This window comes from Cotesia glomerata, linkage group LG4 (assembly GCF_020080835.1).
Source record: "Cotesia glomerata isolate CgM1 linkage group LG4, MPM_Cglom_v2.3, whole genome shotgun sequence".
NCBI classification, from domain to species: Eukaryota; Metazoa; Arthropoda; class Insecta; order Hymenoptera; family Braconidae; genus Cotesia; species Cotesia glomerata.
The window spans coordinates 3,748,990-3,770,274 of record NC_058161.1 but is presented as its reverse complement, the minus strand read 5'-3'; the positions used below and the strand labels follow the sequence as shown (position 1 = coordinate 3,770,274).

Sequence of the window (21,285 nt, the reverse complement as noted above, 5' to 3'; positions counted from 1 at the left end):
TGGTAAGATTTTTAAGTCTCCACTCCCTCTTAACTTGTACATCGGGTAATGTTTATATCTATATACATACAAGGATAGAAGTAGTCGGAAGTTAGAGCGGAATAGAACGAGACGACACGTAGCCACAGTTTCCGAGTGGTACTTTCGGTAAAAGCCTCAAGTAGTTTTCGGATTCCGCCAGAAATAGCACCGGGAACGGGAATAGGAATAGGAATCCCCTGACATCCTTTGAATGATTCCCACTCAAAATTAGTGATTCTCTTTGCGCTTTGATGGTATTAACGTTTATGAATCCCAAATGTTTATATAATATATTATAATGTAAGGAATTTCTGCTGGGACAATTTGAGATATAAATTATAAATGGACAGGGTCAGTATTACTCAGAAAGAAATTATCTGTTAAATTAATGAAAAAAATTACTGGACTGTATTATAATCTAGGATGCTGCTTTACTATTTATTAGTAATAGCAATACTTTTTAAAAGTTATGTCAGTAAAATTTACCGAAGCCTCCAGTAAATTAAAAAAAGAGTTTAGAAAATCCAAAATTGTACGACTCATAATCTCATTTTCCACAATAAAATTGATTAAAATAAACTATAAAAAATACTTTTAAATCTTTCGCGCCATTGTCCACCCAGAAAAGAAAAGGTACTGCGCATGTATTGTAAACGAACCTTATTTACATAGATATAGATACACAAACGATTAGTCGATTTTTAGTTTATTGCTGATTATAAATAAACTACATTGAGTTAGATCGTGATCTTCAATAGGGCTTAGTTTTAGATCATACTAAAGCGTATAAAAAAATATGGACTTGATCAGTTAAGTTCTTCGGCAGTTATCGTGACCACGCCAGTTTTCATACATACATTCGACAGCCGGACGTCCACGGAATAATTTTTTAAACATTTTTTTTATTTATTTAAAAAGCAAAATGTCTTTTTAAAATGTCATAAGTGTTGAAACTAGAGTTTTTCCATGACATTTATGTGTAAATATTGTTCTAAAAGTGCGATAGAAAATAAATAGAGACAATTTTAGTTCAAGAAATCGCTTGATTTTTGTAAGGCGAGTGTAGAGCACAACCTTATCTGCTTCGCTTATGAGGCGTGCAAAATTAATGCAGCTTACCGTACACATGGAATAGAATTATTATCGGACATATTATTGTTAATGGAATATTATTATTATTTCTACAGGCTTTTTATTTTGAAAAAGCTAAATTTTAGTTTAATAAAATTAAATGTTTCATTAATTGATTTTTTAAGGTTATTTCACTTGAAAATATTAATAGAATAATAGCTAATATTAAAAAAAAATATGAATATCATCAATGAATATTTTTACAAATATTTAACTAATTACATAAAATTTAACTAGAATAATAATTGTATAAAAGTTTTTTAGAATTAATTGAAATTCAGCAACAATTGATCATGAAGATGTGTAATTTTTTATACAGCTGAGAAGTATTCAGCGATTGCAGCGCCGTAAAGTCGGTGGACAATCTTGTTACTTAGATTAATTTTTACTGGAGACTTCAGTAGATTTTTTAGTAGTATTTTATTTTACTGTTATTTTTAATAATAAAAAATAATTGTTCATCTTATTAATTTTTCACATTTTTTTGAAATTATTAAAAAAAATTGTAATTAGATCAAGAATTGCGAAACCTCCCCCGATTTCTGTGACTTTACGGTAATTTTTTTGAAAAAATTATCTTTAGGTACAACGAATGTTATTGTTTTGCTAAAATTGGGAGGTCATGTTTGAATAATAATACAAAAGTGAAGGTTGAGGTTTTTGCGGGTGACCGCTGTATACTATGAGCGTCTTTTGGCGATGTTTCGGAGTTGGGGTTTCCACCGGGTAGATATGATGAGGGCGAAGGGTTTCTGTGCAATTTAACAATGCGGTTTACTCACGTTTACAAGCCTTGCGGTGGGTGATCGGTTTTGTCGGATCTCTGTAGTAGCCCTCACGACAGTAATGGCAGTGTCTTCCTGCAGTAAAGTGTCTACATGACAGACATACGCCTCCGCTTACACGCCCCGACAACTTGTACAGTTCTACGTTGAAACGGCATTTTCGGGCGTGAAGATTGCAGTTGCATACTGAAACATAAACATTATTGTGTTCATTAGTCATTAGTATTCTTCTGTAATTTTTGTTCTTTGAAGTCAAACTTTTTTTTTTCTTATTGTTTACTACTTAGTCACTAAGAAAATCTTACTTAGTCTCGAGAAAATATTACGAGAGAGTGCGAGAGAGAAAAACAGCCGCGCGCAGCCTACCCGGAGAAAAGAAAGAGAGGAAAGAGACGACGAAAGACGCCGAGAGACAAGCGAGAGTAGTAGGGGAAGCAGCCTGGGAAGTCCCGTAGCATAGTTCCCGAGCGCGCCGTGAGGCAGCGCGGTGTCGCTCAGACTGTTCGCCCGAAGAGTATTGCTTCTGAGTTGTTAAAAGCAATTTTCTGATCAATTTCAGTGAGATCAGCTTGAGCTTTTGAAGCGAGTGGTACACTTATAGAAGAAGTCTTGAGTGCAGTGTTGTGCAGATATAGAAGGTAAGAATATTACTTTCTATATTAAATCTGTCCTCGCAGCTCGCAGTAGATCTTTTTGAGCCAGACCGACCTGAGGTAATTAGATTGGCGAATACCCCCATTGCACGGCTGGGCATTTTCGAGGGATTGTGGTACACGATCTCTCACTCTCGAAACGAGAATTGGGATAGTAGCTAGGCGGTTGAGGACACCTGGACTTGGAAGTACTCCTCGTCGGAACATCTAGGGGGACACACGGCTGGGCGTCGAGGTACTTGATAAAATCCCGGTATCTCTATATTTGGACAACCGACCCTCTCTCTTGGTTGATAAGAGGGAACTGGGGAGAGTTAGATAGATCCGCGGACGCGACGCGAAGTCCCCAGTAGGCTGCAAGTAGGTTACGGCTTGTCAGTAGTATTTGTATATTTGTATGTTACATTTTGGGGTAAAAAGTTAAGATAATACGTATTGTTTATTGTTTGTGGTCTATTGAATATTGTATAATTGTATCTTGGTTTGCAATAACAACCTTGAGTTGATTATTATTTTTATAAGATTTGATGAATAAATTAACCTTATATTTGGAATCTGTGTTATTATTTGGTTAAGATTAGTTAAGGTAAAAGCCCCAATAGATGATTATATACTGGTACATGATCATATATTGGGGCTTTTACCTTAGTTGTAAGTTTATCTGTGTTGCGTGATTCCCATCCCGACTCTGGACACGGCGAGCTAGAGCACGGGGAAGACGTATTCATCACAACGAGGCTTTAAAACCTTCCGCAACGTCACAAGCATTAAGATCTAAAATTACTAAAAAAAAATTTTAATGTAGGTTAAGATTAACAAAAAAATTTTTTTATCTCTTTTATAAAATTAAAAATCCAAAAATTACTTTTTTATTCCATATTTTCGAATTATAAACACGAAAAAAAAATTTTAATTCAATTATTTTTTTTGTACATTGTCTGCTATTGTGTTAAAAACTAACAAATTAATTCTTTTTTTAATTACAATTGAATTTTTGAGAATAAAAAAAATTTTCTCAAAATTATTCATTAAAGTCACGAAAAAAATCCATTGAAAAAAAAAATTTTTCAGGGCATTTTTATTTATATTACATAAAATTTTCACAGAATTAATTTGAATTAAATTACCCTGATTTTTAAAAAAAATTTATTTGATAGTAAAGCACTTATAAATCGTGCAAAAAAAATAAAAAAGCCGGTCATAATTATTCTAAATCCTGACATGGACTGAAAAACCGAAATTACTCACATAATTTAATATAATGATTGTTTATTCTATTGACTGGCTATAAAAAGTCCATCGATGATTTATGTGAAAAAAAACGGTGTCTACATACACATACATATAACATGTACGTAAAATATTTGAATAGCTCTCCACTCTCCAGTTAAGTCACATTTAAAGTATCGGTGACTGAAGTAAAGGCCTGCTCGTACGTCGTATCGGAGGTAACAAAGGCCCTCTATCCTCTGTCCTCTATATTGTATACATGTATACATACAGTTAAACTAGTGTGTAGTATTATATTATATAGTGGCGTGGTTATTCTTTCGGAGAGAGAAGAATTGAATTGATTCTGGCATCTAGAGTTCGAGTCAGAGAAAAAGAGGAGAATAGTAGTTCTCTCAAGCATCATCGATGTCACGTTTTAGTTGGTCGACTTTTTCACGTCCTTTCGTGTCTTTTTTTTATTTTTTTTCCCGTCATTTTATCCACCTTTTTTATTTTCATTCCCATTCTCTTCCTGCTCATCGAAAACGAGAAAGGCAAACGGACCACTTTCATGTTATGTCTGAATTTTTTTTCCAAGCTTTAGACTTTTATTTTTCACGAGCTAATCCTCACTAATATAATAATATATATAAATATAAGAATAATATTTGATACTAAATATTAAATTCCGAGGTTTATAGTACTAGAAACTACCGACTTAAATTTTTAGTATCCAAATATTGCGTAAAGATTATATTTAGAGATAAATCTTAGAAACAGGTAGCCGGTATTTTTTTCACCAATCCCGTAGATCGATTTTTAAATATTTCTATCGTGTTTCTGAGGCTAAAAATTTTTTAACAAGATAATTGGTTAACTTGTAAAAGGTTGCAATAATTTGTACCCAGATAACTAAGATATTATCCGTGATATATTTCTGAGAAAAATATCTTGATAATCAGCCCTTTTTATGTTTTTTTTTATCTTTTATTTGTTTTAGATTTTGGTGATAATTTTATTTAAAAAGTCAGTTTTATTTCTTAACTATCCGTGAAAAATTTTTGTAGATAGCTTTATTAGAAATTACAAAAATATTTAGAAAAATTTTAAATACATGCTAAAATTTTTTTATGGATTAAAGTATAAGAAAAAAAAATTGAAATAAGCTTTTTTTTATTAAGAATTAAATTTCTTATAATAATTTTTTTTCTTAAAAAATCACGCTTAATTTTAAAAATTTTTCATATTTATTATAAATTTTGAGGCTTACAACATCGCCAAAATTTTTTTCTCCAATTTTAAAAAGTTCTTTAAGAATGTTACGTTTCAGGAATATGGCTTTTAAAATTATAATTGTAATTACGAGAGAAATATTGAAGATATTTCTACAAAAAAGGTGCGCTTATCAATTTTTCTGTATCTCTCATCCTTTGCACAGAATTTCATATTTAACAGTTGGCAATAATGAATCTTTACTAGGAAGTTTTGCGTTTCAAAAATTCAGTTTTTCAACTTTGAATTGAAATTATTTTCCATTAAAAAAAATTCTAACTTAAGGTAGTTTGGGCTCCAAAGGACTTCAACTTGACCCCATATTTTTTTATATTCATTCGAAAGATTATGATTTAATAAATTTATAGAAAAAAAATCAGATTTTTTTACCACGCCGTTTAAGAGATATAATTAATTAAAGTTTTGCAAAAATACACAGTCTCTTATGAGTGTCCTTATTCAATAATTCCGGAAATGGAATATTTATAAAAAATCGGCCAACTTGACCCAATAAAAAAAACTTTCAAATAGATAGAACAATGTTTCATACATATTCTATCAAAATTTGATAACGATTTACCACATAGTTTTAATTTAATTAATTTTTTAATATCAAAAATTGGTTTCTATCTTTGTTGTTTGTCGGAGACATTACTCCCCCATCTTTATTAGGGAAAAAATGGCGACTTCTCGGTGCGCGGCAAATTTGAAATTGAAATATAATCATAAAGTTTTTTTTTGCATTAAAATAAATTGTTATTAAACATACAATAAAAGTTCACGTAAATTATAGCAGATTTAATATATTAAAGTGATATTTGCAAATTTAAACAATAAATGAACACCGTGAGCAACTGTTTTGAGTACCGACCTTACATAACCTATAACAGTTGTTATTGTTTTGTGACAGCCCAGTACTTGTCAGTTGATATTTTAATAGTTATATTATTATAATTATTTGACAATAATTATGAATTGAATTTAATCAATTAAATTCTGATTAAAAATAATTTTATATTTTATACTATTTTTCGAATGATCTCTTGCAAAAAAGAAAAAAAAATATCTATTAATTTGACTTCGGAATGCGACGATCAAACTACCTTAAATTCTGAGGTATTGAATTCTCACATAAATTTTCAAAAAAATTATACGAAAAAAAAATCATCTTTAAAAAAATTAAACTTAAATGTCTTACTTAACTGAACCCTATAATTACACAAAATAACAATTTAAGAAATAACAGTATAATTATAAATTATAATTTATAATTGAGAATTTTTTAGGGTGCTTAAAACTCCTCGAAAATTGAATAATGGCCACTAGAAATAAAAATAATAAATAAGAACACTCAAAGTCTGTGCTAACAAGAGCAATTATTTAGGTATTTATATTTATTCCGTTTGTTCCTTTATAAAATTTAACGACCGCGTCATTACTGAAGCAAGAGTGTAATGCTGAAACAAGGAGTTATAATTTAAAAAAAGCAGTTTAATTTTTTTTTTATGTTTATTATTTTCCCCGAGCTGTCTTTATCCCGGTAGAAAGTAAATGTAATTTCGTAGTACAATACCCAATAGGAAATAGCCTTATCTTAAAACATAAATGAAAATGAGTCTTCTTATTGGATTTTTTTTTCACCTCTGCTCTGAACTCGCCTTTATGCTGAGAGCAAGAAGCCATTGACTAAAAGAGCACGTGGAGAACACGACGGTCCTTGGAGACAACAGAGGATACACTGTCAGCTCGTTAGTATATAACTAAACCTACCAGGGACTTAAATGTATATAGAGAGAAGGAGATAACGTTCACGAGTTTTTTGGTTTTCGTAATATAAGCGAAATCCACAGCCACCACTACAGTCTTCTGTGTCACCAATACCACTACCGGGACGGCCACGATGTAAGACGATAAGAGCCGAGTTTAAGTACCAAGGGAGATGTTGAAAAATCTCAAGCCGCCGAGCATCTTCTGGGGTTGTCACACCCGAGGGCTACCATCATGAATAAAAGAACAGGCCAATAAAATTAAGAGGAGGAGATTTTTTTAGGGAAAAAATAAAATATATTGTCCGTAATCCGGACATCGATCACTGATCTTCGATCTTCCAAGAGATAAATAAAGATAACAATAGTTATCGAGTGAGCGATCAAAAATATCCGCGGGCTAAGGTAACATGCCGCGGCGATTGATAATAACAGGACTTGTAAGTGTAAAATCAACCGAGATGCCTTTCAGTAGCTATTTGCCAATCTTTATTTATACGTGATAATCTAGGATGATCGGTTAATTCTTTTTGAATATGTGTTATGGATACAAGGTGCTTAAGTGGAGAAAATTTAGGATTTTTTTATAGTAAGTGTGGATTTAGGGCCGATGATAAATCTTTGTTGGGGGTGTTACATTTTAAGAATACGGTTTTTGTCATTGGAATCGAAATTATGGAATAACCATTATTAATTTTATTTTAATAGATACTTTACATATATGTATCTGGCATTAGGCGAGACGTATTAATTACAGTGATTAATATTAATTGAGATGAATTTGAAAATAAATAATCTATCAAGCTTTATAGTAGGAGTTTATTTTGTAGAATAAAAAATAATTTAATTGAAAAAAAATATTCTCTTGATAATATTATACTAGCTTTCGGATTAATTTCATTTTCAAATTCAAAAATCTAATTTTACAAAAAAATTTGTAAATAACTGATCCTTGAATTTTTAAATTCATTATTTACAAACTATAATTTAATTATCCAAAATATTACACTGATATAAGGATTTATCAACAATTAATAACTTAATTTATTTGAAGATAATTATTTAATTTATTAAATTTTAATAAATATTTTTTTATATTCAATAAATATTTATTTCGGGGGAAAGTATATTTATTAATAGTTAATAAGTATTTATTGATAGTTAACAAATATTTATTAACAGTTAATAAATATTTTGTTGAGTGAATTTGTTTCGCTTGCAATGTCATATGATATGAAGATTGCTTATAAACAAAAATCATCTTTATAAATTATTTATATTAATTATATTACATTATAATAACGTTTATTGTAAAATACTAAATTCTATCACAGCTCATAATTATCTTTTATATTTTTAAATATTAAAAACGTTAATTTATTTAGTGAATTGAATTATTATCATGTATTCCAGCTATAGAATTGTAAAAAGTGGCAAAAGAAAATTACTATTTTTGCTTTTTATTTTAAATAAATATTTGTTAACAGTTAACAAATATTCATTAACCATTAATAAATATTTATTAGCAGTTAATAAATTGTACTTAATAAATTACTTATTAACTGTTAATAAATATTTGTTAACTGTTAACAAATATTTATTAACATTTAATAAATCGTATTTAATGAATAATTTATTAACTGTTATTAAATATTTATTAAATCCTATTTTAAAAAATCATTTATTAACAGCTAATAAAGCTTATTAAAAATAAACAAATCCTTCTATCAGTGTATAACATTAATATAATCAATTTTTCTTAATTAAACGTATTGATGTTAATAATTTATTGTTTTTTAACGTTTACGTTAGGATTCATCCACAAGACAAAATCCAAATAATCTTATAAAAATTTGGTTCAAAAAAGTCAAATTTTTGGAAAATTAAAATTAATATTTACAAAGTTAGGTCTTAGATAAATTGTTTGAAGTATTTGTAAGTAATTTTACATTCAAAATTTATCTCAGCTAAATAAAAATTTAGTTAGTGTAAAAACTCCGTACGCTAAGTGTTTTATTAATTTTGATTTTTTTATGTGTAATAATAATAACAAAATCCTATGATGTTAAAAAATCATTTGTTAACAGTTAATAAAGCTTATTAAATATAAACAAATCCTTCACTGAAAGAGAAGGATTTCTCAGTATTTAAAAAGATTTCTTTGTGTTTAAGAAATCATTTCTTAAACATCATTTCTTAGTATTTAATAAATATTTCTTAGTATTCAAGAAATATTTCTTAAATACGAATAAATATTAAAAATACTAAGAAATATATTTTAAATACTAAGAAATGATGTTTAAGAAATAATTTCTTAAATACAAAGAAATCTTCTTAAATGCTAAGAAATCCAGAAGGATTTCTGGTAGAAATCTGGTAGAAATTCTGATAGAAATAAGTGTTCTATCAGTGAACCTTTTTGATAGAGAATTAAATTTTCTATAAAAAAAGTCTTTATAAATTTTTCCGTATCTTTTCTTTTAGACAATAATCTATTTTTAACAAATAGCGATCACCAATTTTTGTAGGGAGGTGTTACATTTTAGAAATTCGGCTTTTTAATTTAGAATTGCAATTACGAGAGAAATATTGAAGATACAGAAAAATTGATAAGGATTTTATTGATAGAGCATAGATAATTCTACAAAAAAAATCTTTATCAAGTTTTGAAAAAAATTTTGATGAAAAGCAGAAAACTAAAATTCCAAATAAAACTTTTTTTATAAAAATTTTTAATGACAGATTATATAAAAAAATAATTATGTAAAGAAACAAAAATTAAGTAATCTCAGAAAACAAACATTTATCTGAGACCAACTCATTAAAAAGTCGTGGCTTTCTGTCAACGTATTCTGGTATATGTATTTAAAATTTTTCGCCTCTACTCGTATTTATATTATTTTAAAAACATTACACCTCTGTGTCAACAGTAGAGCTAACAACTACTACACACACGTAGCCGGTCCTCACCTGCGGCAAAGCAGGTCCAGGTATACCTCTAAATTAAATAAAACAGCCATTTATTATTATCACCTTCTGAAATATTGAGATAGCAGCATAGCACGGTTGGCTCGGTTGCCAACAGATCCGCAACAGTTAACCGTATTATAAAGTTAAATAAACCAAGTAAAGGAATAAACCTGAACTATTTTATATTTAGATATTTTAAAAATGTCTCTTGTTAGTGCTACCGTGCACTAATTCTTGTCTCGAGCAACATTTTATCACAAGACAACTGATAATACTCGTTATGTCGTGACACTTTTACAAAAGTAACTTCACCTTAAACTCCTGGCGTGCTCTTATATCTACTCGGTAACAGTTTCAGTCCATTCTCAGTTTGATAGCAACACAGTAAGCTGCTGCTACTACGGTTCGTTTACTCGAGAAACTAAAACAACGTTAAGATGTCATTGAGAAATTGTTGCGCTCACTCGACCATGATCCTTCTTGTGTACACTAAATTTTACTTTTGTTTTGTTGGACTTTGTCTAATATTTCAGGATTTTGATTGTTTATTTCTTTAAAATTTTTTTAACAATATATTTTTATTATTATTATACTATAAAAAAATGTGAGTAAACAAAACACTCCATATACAGTGTAAAGTACTTGCAGTACTTATCTTAAATTTATGTTTGCAAATATTAATTATATTTTTCTAAAACATTTGACTTTCAGAAAATTGAATCAAATTTTTAGAAAAATTATTTTGTTAAGAAATCCTGACGTAAAAAGTAAAAAATAAGAAATTATTAGATTTAATCTATATTATTAAGAGAATAAGAAAAATTTTGTCTCCAGGATAGCCATATGATAAAATCGTTTTTTTTTTTTTTTTTTTTTTTAGTGAAATTTAATGTCATTACAAAGGTTTTGACTTAAATTTGTGCCTTTTCAAGGTTTCATATTATTCTCACCGATAATCAATTTATTACGATAAGTGTTTAGTCTGCATTAAAAAATGCTCTATCTCTAGACACATAATTAAGAAATGGCCCTGTATTTTGTGAACTATTGACATTTTTTAAGATATAAGCTCATCCCGTTGTTACACTCATCGATACCTTTCATTTGAGTACCCACATCAATTTTTCATATATTTATATATATTATATATATGTATATATGATAAATATATCAAAATGCATGTAGGTAATCAAATGAAAGCTCTTGATGAGTGTAACATCGGGATGAGCTTATATCTTTAAAAACGTCAATAGTTAAAAAACTACAGTGCAATTTAATTTAATATAATTAAGAAATGGCCCTGTATTTTGTGAACTATTGACATTTTTAAAGATATAAGCTCATCCCAATGTTACACTCATCGAGACCTTTCATTTGAGTACCCACATCAATTTTTCATATATTTATATATATGATATATATGTATATATGATGAATATATCAAAATGCATGTGGGTAGTCAAATGAAAGCTCTTGATGAGTGTAACATCGGGATGAGCTTATATCTTTAAAAACGTCAATAGTTAAGAAACTACGGTTAAATTTAACATAATTAAGAAATAACCTTGTATCTTGTAGATTATTGACATTTTTAAAGATATAAGCTCATCTCAATGTTACACTCATCAAGAGCTTTCATTCAAGTACCCACATCATTTTTTCATATATTACATATATTATATATATATGTGTATATGAAAAATATATCAAAAATGCATGTGGGTACTCAAATCAAAGCTCTTGATGAGTTTAACATCGGGATGAGCTTATATCTCTAAAAACGTCAATAGTTAAAAAAGTACAGTGCAATTTAACATTAGTCATTAATCATTATTTAATAAAGTAAAATTTTATTTATCTATAGTTCATGAGTCACGGCAGTCACATAATGACTGGAAAGATTGCTTATTTTATAAAATTAATGACTTTAATGTTATGAAAAATAACTTAATTCTTAAAATTTTTTAACAAATAAATTATTATAGAGAGAATTTATTGAAAAATGTGATTTTGTAGAAATTGTTGCAATTTTTTTTTTTAAATGTTAAAAACTTTTTGCATCAAACTAAAAAAACAGCTACTATTAATTTAAAAAATCTATGAATACGAATTTTGTAATTTTGAAACTAATAAAAACAATGTTTTTATTTTTATTTAATAAAAAAAAATTTACTCCGCGAAATTTTCAAATTATTATTATTAATTTTCTTAGAAAAAAATTAAAAATGTTAACCACACGACAAAGAGCTGAAAAGTAATTAATTGAACCCCCGAGCGTCGGTTTCTTTTACCGCGGTTAACCGCAAGTTTAGCGGGTAACCATCACAGCTTATCAAAAGAGTTAAAAATATTCTCCTAAAGCTTAAAACAAAATAACCTCCCTATGACCTTTTCCTCAAAAAACCCACAAGCCATTTAAATCCTTGAGTAATTTTATCTTAGCCGTGGGAAATCATGGACAAATTGGTTCATTTAGTGGTCGAATTAACTCCGGTAACTTACTACTTCACCCTCCCACACTACTTTCCGGGTATATACACCAGAGTGCGACGGCAGTGACTATAAATTTACGATGTACGATGTACGAAACTCAGCCGCAGCCTCTATATTACTCAAAACTTTTCCAATTTATCTCAAAAAGTACTTTGTACCCTCGTAAAAAATAATGATTAATTATCCGTTCAAGCACCAATAGCGTTACATTCTTGGCATACCCACAAACTTAACTTAAATACTCTACCGGAATTTACTCTACAAATTGTTACATCTATTTTACCGTAATCTCCATAATTTTTTTTTACACTTTTGCCCAATAAAATATAAATTAACGATCATCAATTAAAATGAAACACAACCGAGTTTTTATATTCTTAATTTCTATTGATAAAAGTCATTAAATTCTGCTAATATCTTCTAATTAAGAATATTTAGTCTTAATTATGTAAAGTGTTGATAATTTATTCGATTACAAATTAAAAAAAAAAAAATTATTATTAATAATAATAATGAATTTAGTGTTAGTGACTTTCTCGAAAGCAGAGAGCTAAAGCTAAAGGTATAGGAATAATAAGTCGACACAATCCATTTAACCACGTAGCTGTAATTCACAATGTTAATTCCTTAATTAGAAACGCGGCAGGCGACCCTTCAACACATTACTTTGATCGCTGGATAATGACCGAGTCGTTTATTCATGTCGGTATTCCTTTGAGATGTTTACTATTCCTTATATTTCAGGCTTTATTTTCACTCGTCTCAATCATTATTCCTTATACTGTGTTTATTATTTACTGTTTTTAATAATAATAATAATTTATTCACAACAGTGAATAATCGAAGTTTGTGCGGGCGTCTGCATTTATTCTTAAAACCTTCTTCGAAATTCAATCAAAGTTGTTCATTGTATCGATGTAGGCATACCATGTAGGTACAGTTATTACGACACGAGCAACCTGCGTCTGCATTTAATTCGAGGATTTAAGCTCCCAGACTCGAACGGTACCTGAACGAGGATTACGTGCATTGCAACAAATTATTTTAAAATTAAATTTAAATTCAAATAAAAATAAAGATATATTGAAATTCTTGTAAGTGAAGGTTTGGAAATTGTTATGTATTGATATGTTATTGGAAATTATTTTTAACTTGTATAGCGGTATTTTTTTTTTAATATTGACTGAAAAAATATTTCTATAAGTTTAATTAATAATAAAATAAAATTATAAATTTTTAAAAAATATTTTGTGAATGAATTTGTTAATTATTTACACACGGAAATATTCTTGAATCAAGAATATAATTTTGAAGAACTTAATATTCTTGATTTAAAGAGAAAAATTCTTGATTTAAAGAAATTTTTTTTGATTCAAGACAATTACCCACTTCAATAGTATATTACACACCTAGGGAAGTAAAGTAAGAAATGTCTCAGATCACATGTAATGTCGGCCGAGGCGAAGCCGAGGTTGACAAACATGTGATCTGAGGCTTCCTTATTTACTTCCCGTGGAGTGTAGGCTATTTTTTTGCTCAACGAAGGCAGAAAGTGGCACTTTCGTTTAGCGTAGCGGGCCGAAAGTTGACGCTTTCTGCCCGTCAAGCAAAAAAATATAATCTTGGTTCAAGAATTTTTCCCTTGAATTAAATTAATTTTTTTTAGGTAAAAAATTAACATTTAGAAATTTTTTTTTCATTCTGCTTTTTTACGGCGGATTTATGATAAAAAAGAGGCTTTTTTGCTTTCAAAAATTGGAAAAAATTTTGGCTCATGTTTGTGGATAAAATTTATATTTTACCTTTTTTTGATGTTTATGATATATATTTTTTTGTGAAAAGTACATAAAAAAACGAACAATTTAAAATAACAAAAGTTGAATAACACAATTTTATAAAAAATTTATTAATTTGTTGAAATTGTGATAATCAACCTTTTGTTTTTTAAATTGATTATTTTGTTATGAATTTTTTAGACTTATGATTGTTTTTAATAACATTAAAATCGTATTAAGCTATAGAAATAAAATTTTTATGCTATTCATTGATAAACTTGACATTGAAACCATATTTTATTTAATTACATTTTTTCCATTAGTTTCTTCACTAATAAAAAAATAAAAAAATGTATTTTTTTAAGATAACAAACGTTCAACCGCCTTCAATGAAATTAATTTTTTTATTTTTTTCATTATTAAATGTCATTATCATTTTTTTCATTATTAAGTGTCATTATCACTAACAATCCAGTAGTACATTAACTTGTCATAGAGCCACGTCTAAATTGCGGCGAAAATAAATTTTGAGAGCTAAACAATGAACTTAATATAATTATATAATTCATAGTAATTTTTTAATTTGTTCCAAAAGGTCATTCCTTGTCAGAGGAACCAAAGAACATAAAATTGTAAAAAGACAAAATCCTTTGGTTAATCATTGGTACATATTTAATGTAATGCCAAAAATGAGACTCATCCATAATTTTACTAGTAATAATATCTAATTAACTCGATCGCATTACAAAAAATATGGTTGTAACAATTACTGAGATTGAATAAATTAAAAATATCAAAAAATGAATAATTTGGTACTTAATTAATTTTTATTCCTGTAAAAATTGGATACCTATTTGAAAGGTGAATAATTTTTTTCGGGTTATGATAAAAATAGTTTAATTAATCATCTCTAATTTTAATCGTCAATGTTTGACAAGAAGTTTAATAAATTAATATTTATTTTCCAATTAAATTTTAATAATTGTAATAACATAATTTTACACTGTTTTTACCAATAATAATTATAATTTTAAAGTCGAACATATTGTAGTATAAATTTTAATAGTTTAGTGTCCTGATAAAAAAAGATGAAAGAATTATTATTTTAAATAACATTTTTATAAAATAAATTTCTCAATACTGATTTTTTAAATTTGAATGTGAAATTTTAAGAGAACTTGTGGAACTTTTTCTAATTTTTTTTTTCCGAAATTTACATTATAAAATTTTTTTCTGCATAAATCGGAAATTCCCGTAATAAGAAGTATTGCCTGGTGGCGACTCTAGACATCAGAAACGCCTTTAATTCCGCCAATTGGGAATGCATCATGCAGGCCTTCCAAGAGATGAATGTACCAGTATACCGTCTGAAGATCGTAGCAAGCTACTTTGAAAACAGGGTCCTGAAGTATGACACGAAGAACGGTCCGAGGGAGTATGATATTACTGGAGGTGTACCACAAGGTTCAGTTCTAGGCCCGCTCCTGTGGAATATTATGTATGACGGTCTATTAAGACTAACTCTGCCAAGAAACGTCAAACTCGTAGCATATGCAGATGACGTAGCCGTAGTGATCGTTGCCAAACACCTTGACGAGATAAACCATATGTTCGATCTCACTTTTGAGCGTATAAGCGTTAACCGGTGGATGGAGGCAGTGAACCTGCAACTGGCGCAACACAAGACTGAAGCAGTGCTTATTACCAGTAGAAAATAGGTAGAGACCATCAAGCTGAAAGTCGGCGACCAAGAAATCACATCACAACCTTATATCCGATATTTGGGAGTGATGCTTGATGCCCGACTCAACTTCAAGCAGCTAGTGGAACATGTCAGTGCCAAAGCGTCAGTAGTGAGGGCTAGTCTCGCACGACTGATGCCGAACGTCGGAGGCCCAAAGCAGAGCAGGAGGCTATTATTGTCATCAGTAGTCACATCGGTGCTCACTTACGGAATATCCATTTGGGCCGACGCACTAAAGACGCAAGAATCATGGAGAAAGGCTGGACCAGTATATCGACTGAGTGCCCTACGAGTAACTAGTGCCTTCCGCACAATATCAGAGGAAGCAATGTGTGTTATTTCCGGTACTCTGCCTTTCAGAGTCCTAGCTGAGGAAAGACGTAACCTATATCAACGAAAAAGGTCAACCACACTGAGCCCTGAAGAACTTAGAAGGGAAGAACGGCAACACAGCATCGCAAGAAGGCAACAGGAGTGGAATGCTGCAGAGAAAGGTCGGTGGACGTACCGTCTCATACCTCGGATTGATGTGTGGTTCAACCGGAGTCACGGTGAGATCAACTATTATTTAACGCAGATGTTATCAGGACACGGATGTTACCGGAAGTATCTTCACCGCTTTAAGCACGATGATACCCCAGAGTGCCCGTCCTGTCCAGGGGTCAATGAAGATGCGGAGCATGTTTTCTTTGTGTGTCCACGTTTCAACCAACAGCGGGATGAGTTAAAGAAGATTCTGAAAAAGAGAACTCAACCAGACGCAATAGTAGAAGCAATGTTGTCGTCAGAAGCTGCCTGGAACGCCACAAGCACTTTTGCTACAAAAGTGCTTACAGAGTTGCGATCCATTGAGAGGAAAAGAGCGAAAGACAGTATCTAGAAGGAAAAAATAACATCGTAGCCACCAGAAAGAAGAGCGGCAGCTAATTCCTCCCCCCGCGAAGAAATGCCTTACGGCGGTACCATGGGGGATCAGAGGATAGAAGAGAAAGGGGTTTAGGGTTAAGTGGGTAGGGGCGTCAGCGTAGAGTTTTAGTATGACGCTACGTCGAGTCGCCCATATCCAGGCCAAACAGCTATGCCTAGAATCCGTAAAAAGGATTCCCCCCCCCCTAAGGAAAAAAAAAAAAAACACACACACACACACACATACATACATACAGACACGGTGACATCAGCGCGGAAATAGTCAGGAAAGCTTCCTAGGACCTCAAAACATCGAGATCTGATGAAAACTCGATTTTCGAAAAACGGGGTGAAAACAATAACTTCCCGCTTTTGAAAATTTTCAATTTTCTTAGCGAGAAGTTAAAAACGGTAAATTCAAGCTAAGAAATGTAAAATCTCCCTAACAAAACTAAGAAAAAATTTTTTTTTGTTTATTTACGTTTCAAACATGTGTAGTTATTTGAGTAGTTTTAATATTACCGATTTTCACCCATTATTGGTTCTCTTCACATTTATAATACGTTGGATACGTTCAACATACGTTTTTAACGTCCATTACCTTCAAATGACGATTTCAACATTCAATACGTTGATCCTAGGTTTTCAACGTCTAATACGCTCAACCTACTATTTTAACGTTCAATACGTTGAATCTACGATTTAAATTTCGACTCGGGTCGGCTTTTTTTGATTTTTTTTTGATAACATTAAAATCGTATTAAGCTATAGAAATAAAATTTTTATTCGATTTATTGAAAAAATTGACAATAAAACCATATTTCATATCGTTTAATTACATCTTTTATCATTAGTTTCTTGACGAATTAAAAAAAAAAAAAAATGTATTTTTTAGAGATAACAAAAATTCAACCGCATTCGATGAAATTAATTTTATCGTTTTTTTCATTATTAAGTGTCATTGTCAACTATTTAAGTGAATATAAAGATGTTGGGAACAATAATCTAACAACCAGTAGTACATTAGCTTGTCATAGAGCCACGTCTACATTGCGACGAAAATAAATTTTGAGAGTTAAACAATGGACTTTAAAAAATTTTTTTCCTTTGTATTTTTCATTCTTGCTTCAGTTTTTTTAATGGTAAGTTTTATTTAAATAATTTAATTCGATTAAATATTTTAAATTAATTGTTTAATTTGTTTCAAAGGGTCATTCCTTGTCAGTGGAACAAAAAGAACATAAAATTGTAAAAAGACAAAGTCCTTTGGCTTATCGCTGGTTCATATCATCTGAAATGCCAAAAATCAGGTACATCCAGAATTTTACTGAAATCAATAACTAAACAACTCGATCGCATTATAAAAAATATGGTTGTAACAATTACCAGGATTGAATAAACTAAAAATATCGATAAATTGATAATATTTTACTTAATTAATTTTTATTTGTGTAAAAATTGAATACCTATTTGACAAGTAATTGTATTTGACATGTAATTGTCGGCCGAGGTGAAGCCGAGGTTGACAAACATGTGATCTGAGGCTTTTTTATTTACTTCCGGTGGAGTGTATGCTATTTTTTTGCTCGACGAAGGCAGAAAGCAGCACTTTCGTTTAGCGTAGCGGGCCGAAAGTTGACGCTTTCTGCCTGTCAAGCAAAAAAATATAATCTTGGTTCAAGAATTTTTCCCTTGAATTAAATTAATTTTTTCTAGGTAAAAAATTAACATTTAAAAACGTTTTTTTCATTCTGCTTTTTTTACGGCAGATTTATGATAAAAAAGAGGCTTTTTTGCTTTCAAAAATTGGAAAAAATTTTGGCTCATGTTTTTGGATAAAATTCATATTTCACCTTTTTTTGATGTTTTTGATATATTTTTTTGTGAAAAGCACATAAAAAAAAGAACAATTTAAAATAACAAAAGTTAAATAACACAATTTTATAAAAAATTTATTAATTTGTTGAAATTGTGATAATCAACTTTTTGTTTTTTAAATTGATTATTTTGTTGTGAATTTTTCAAAAAAATCAAATCAAAAATTCGTTCAAAAAAATGAAAATTAAAATGGTTGACCCCACTTGTAAATATTTACCATCAATTTTTATGAAAATTTGAAAAAATTTCACATATAGATATTTTTAAAATTGATAAATACAATTCTTTTAGACTTATGATTGTTTTTAATAACATTAAAACCGTATTAAGTTATAGAAATAAAATTTTTATGCTATTTATTGATAAACTTGACATTGAAACCATATTTTATTTAATTACATGTTTTGCATTAGTTTGTTCACTAATGAAAAAATAAAAAAATATATTTTTTTAAGATAACAAAAATTCAACCGCCTTCAATGAAATTAATTTTATCATTTTTTTCATTATTAAATGTCATTATCATTTTTTTCATTATTAAGTGTCATTATCACTAACAATCCAGTAGTACATTAACTTGTCATAGAGCCACGTCTAAGTTGCGACGAAAATAAATTTTGAGAGCTAAACAATGAACTTAATTTAATTATATAATTCATAGTAATTTTTTAATTTGTTCCAAAGGGTCATTCCTTGTCAGAGGAACCAAAAGAACATAAAATTGTAAAAAGACAAAATCCTTTGGTTAATCATTGGTACATATTAAATGTAATGCCACAAATGAGACTCATCCATAATTTTACTAGTAATAATATCTAATTAGCTCGATCGCATTACAAAAAATATGGTTGTAACAATTACTGAGATTGAATAAATTAAAAATATCAAAAAATGAATAATTTGGTACTTAATTAATTTTTATTCCTGTAAAAATTGGATACCTATTTGAAAGGTGAATAATTTTTTTCGGGTTATGATAAAAATAGTTTAATTAATCATCTCTAATTTTAATCGTCAATGTTTGACAAGAAGTTTAATAAATTAATATTTATTTTGTAATTAAAGTTTAATAATTTTAATAACATAATTTTACACTGTTTTTACCAATAATAATTATAATTTTAAAGTCGAACATATTGTAGTATAAATTTTAATAGTTTAGTGTCCTGATAAAAAAAGATGGAAAAATTATTATTTTAAATAACATTTTTGTAAAATAAATTTCTCAATACTGATTTTCTAAATTTGAATGTGAAATTTTAAGAGAACTTGTGGAACTTTTTCTAATTTTTTTTTTCCGAAATTTACATTATATAATTTTTTTCTGCATAAATCGGAAATTCCCGTAATTTATTTAAAAATCTCGGAATTATTACACAATTAATAATTCCCTACACTTAAAACTATTATTACGAAAGTTTTTGATTATTATTTATACTAATTTATATTTACAAATATAAAAAAATTAGAAAAACGGTTCACCCTAAAGGCCATCCCTGCAACTTCCCGCTAATTCCATACTTGGGCGCTTAAAATTGTACTTATGACATTTTTGAGATTTTTGAGCTCAAAATATATTTTATGTGATGTTTTGAGCTCGCTAAGTTCAAAAAGATAATATTTCTATACATTTGAGCTCTTTCAGCTCAAAACTCTGATAGAAGTTTCATAGAACGATATTTTTGGAATTTTCAAACCGCAATAACTTTTGAATGAAGCAACCGATTTTCACGTGGTTGGCGGCATTCGACGCAGTTTTATTATTCTTATAAGTTATTTTCAGGTTTTAATTGATCGAACTAAAAATTTCGGAGTAATCCCGAAAAAACACTTTTTTCGGTTTTCTTTCGTTCACGATATCTCTCGAACGAATTAACCGATTTCGACCAGCTTGGTGGCGATTGACGTGATTTTTTTATTGTCTAGAGCTGATTAGTTTTTAGAATCGATCAGTGGAGCCGTTTAAAAGTTATAAAAAAAAAACACATTTGAAAAAAATTTTTTTCTTAGTTTCTTTAAGATTTCTCAAAATCTACTGATCCGAATCGGTCCAAATTAGACTCAAAATCTAACTTTAGCTAAGCCCTTTCAAATGACACCAACCGCGATAAAATCGAATCAGACGTTCAAAACTTACACACACACACACACACATAGTGACAACCTCAAGTGCGGAGAACGCGGCCCATCATGCCGGCGCATTCAGGTGTCCAGTATTTAAAGAGGCACTCCAGAAGATAACAAACAAACAGACATGAAGATATTGCAGCTAAACCTAAACCATAGCGAAGCTGCACTTGATCTGCTTATGCAAACAGCAAGAGAACTAGAGTTAGACTTAGTAATGATAGCAGAGCCATACAGACACCTGACTACCCAGCCTTGGGAATCTGACAGCACCGTCAAGGCTGTCATCTGGTGCTGTGGTGAGCATCTCTTCCAGAGAGTAGTTAACAATGATAATGTCGGCTTTGTAGCAGCAACAGTTAACGGCATCCGTTTCTACAGCTGTTATGCACCACCTAGCCTATCCATTGTTGAATTCACTGAATTCTTGGACAAACTGACCGAGGACGCCAAGCAGCATTATTCAGTCGCGATCGCCGGTGACTTCAACTCCTGGGCAGTCGACTGGGGCAGCAAGCAGACCAATGCACGAGGAAAAGCACGACTAGAAGC

The 21,285-nt window shown here is 29.8% G+C and overlaps 1 protein-coding gene across 1 annotated transcript in view; it reads right to left on the bottom strand.

Annotated features, from left to right (window-relative positions):
• The window catches only part of LOC123264388 (netrin-3-like), a 228,927-nt gene that overhangs the window by 95,716 nt on the left and 111,926 nt on the right, over positions 1-21,285 (bottom strand). The window contains exon 2 of the mRNA XM_044727674.1: positions 1,935-2,123. Coding sequence (XP_044583609.1) covers positions 1,935-2,123 — 189 coding nt within the window. The remainder of the gene's footprint in view (positions 1-1,934; positions 2,124-21,285) is intronic.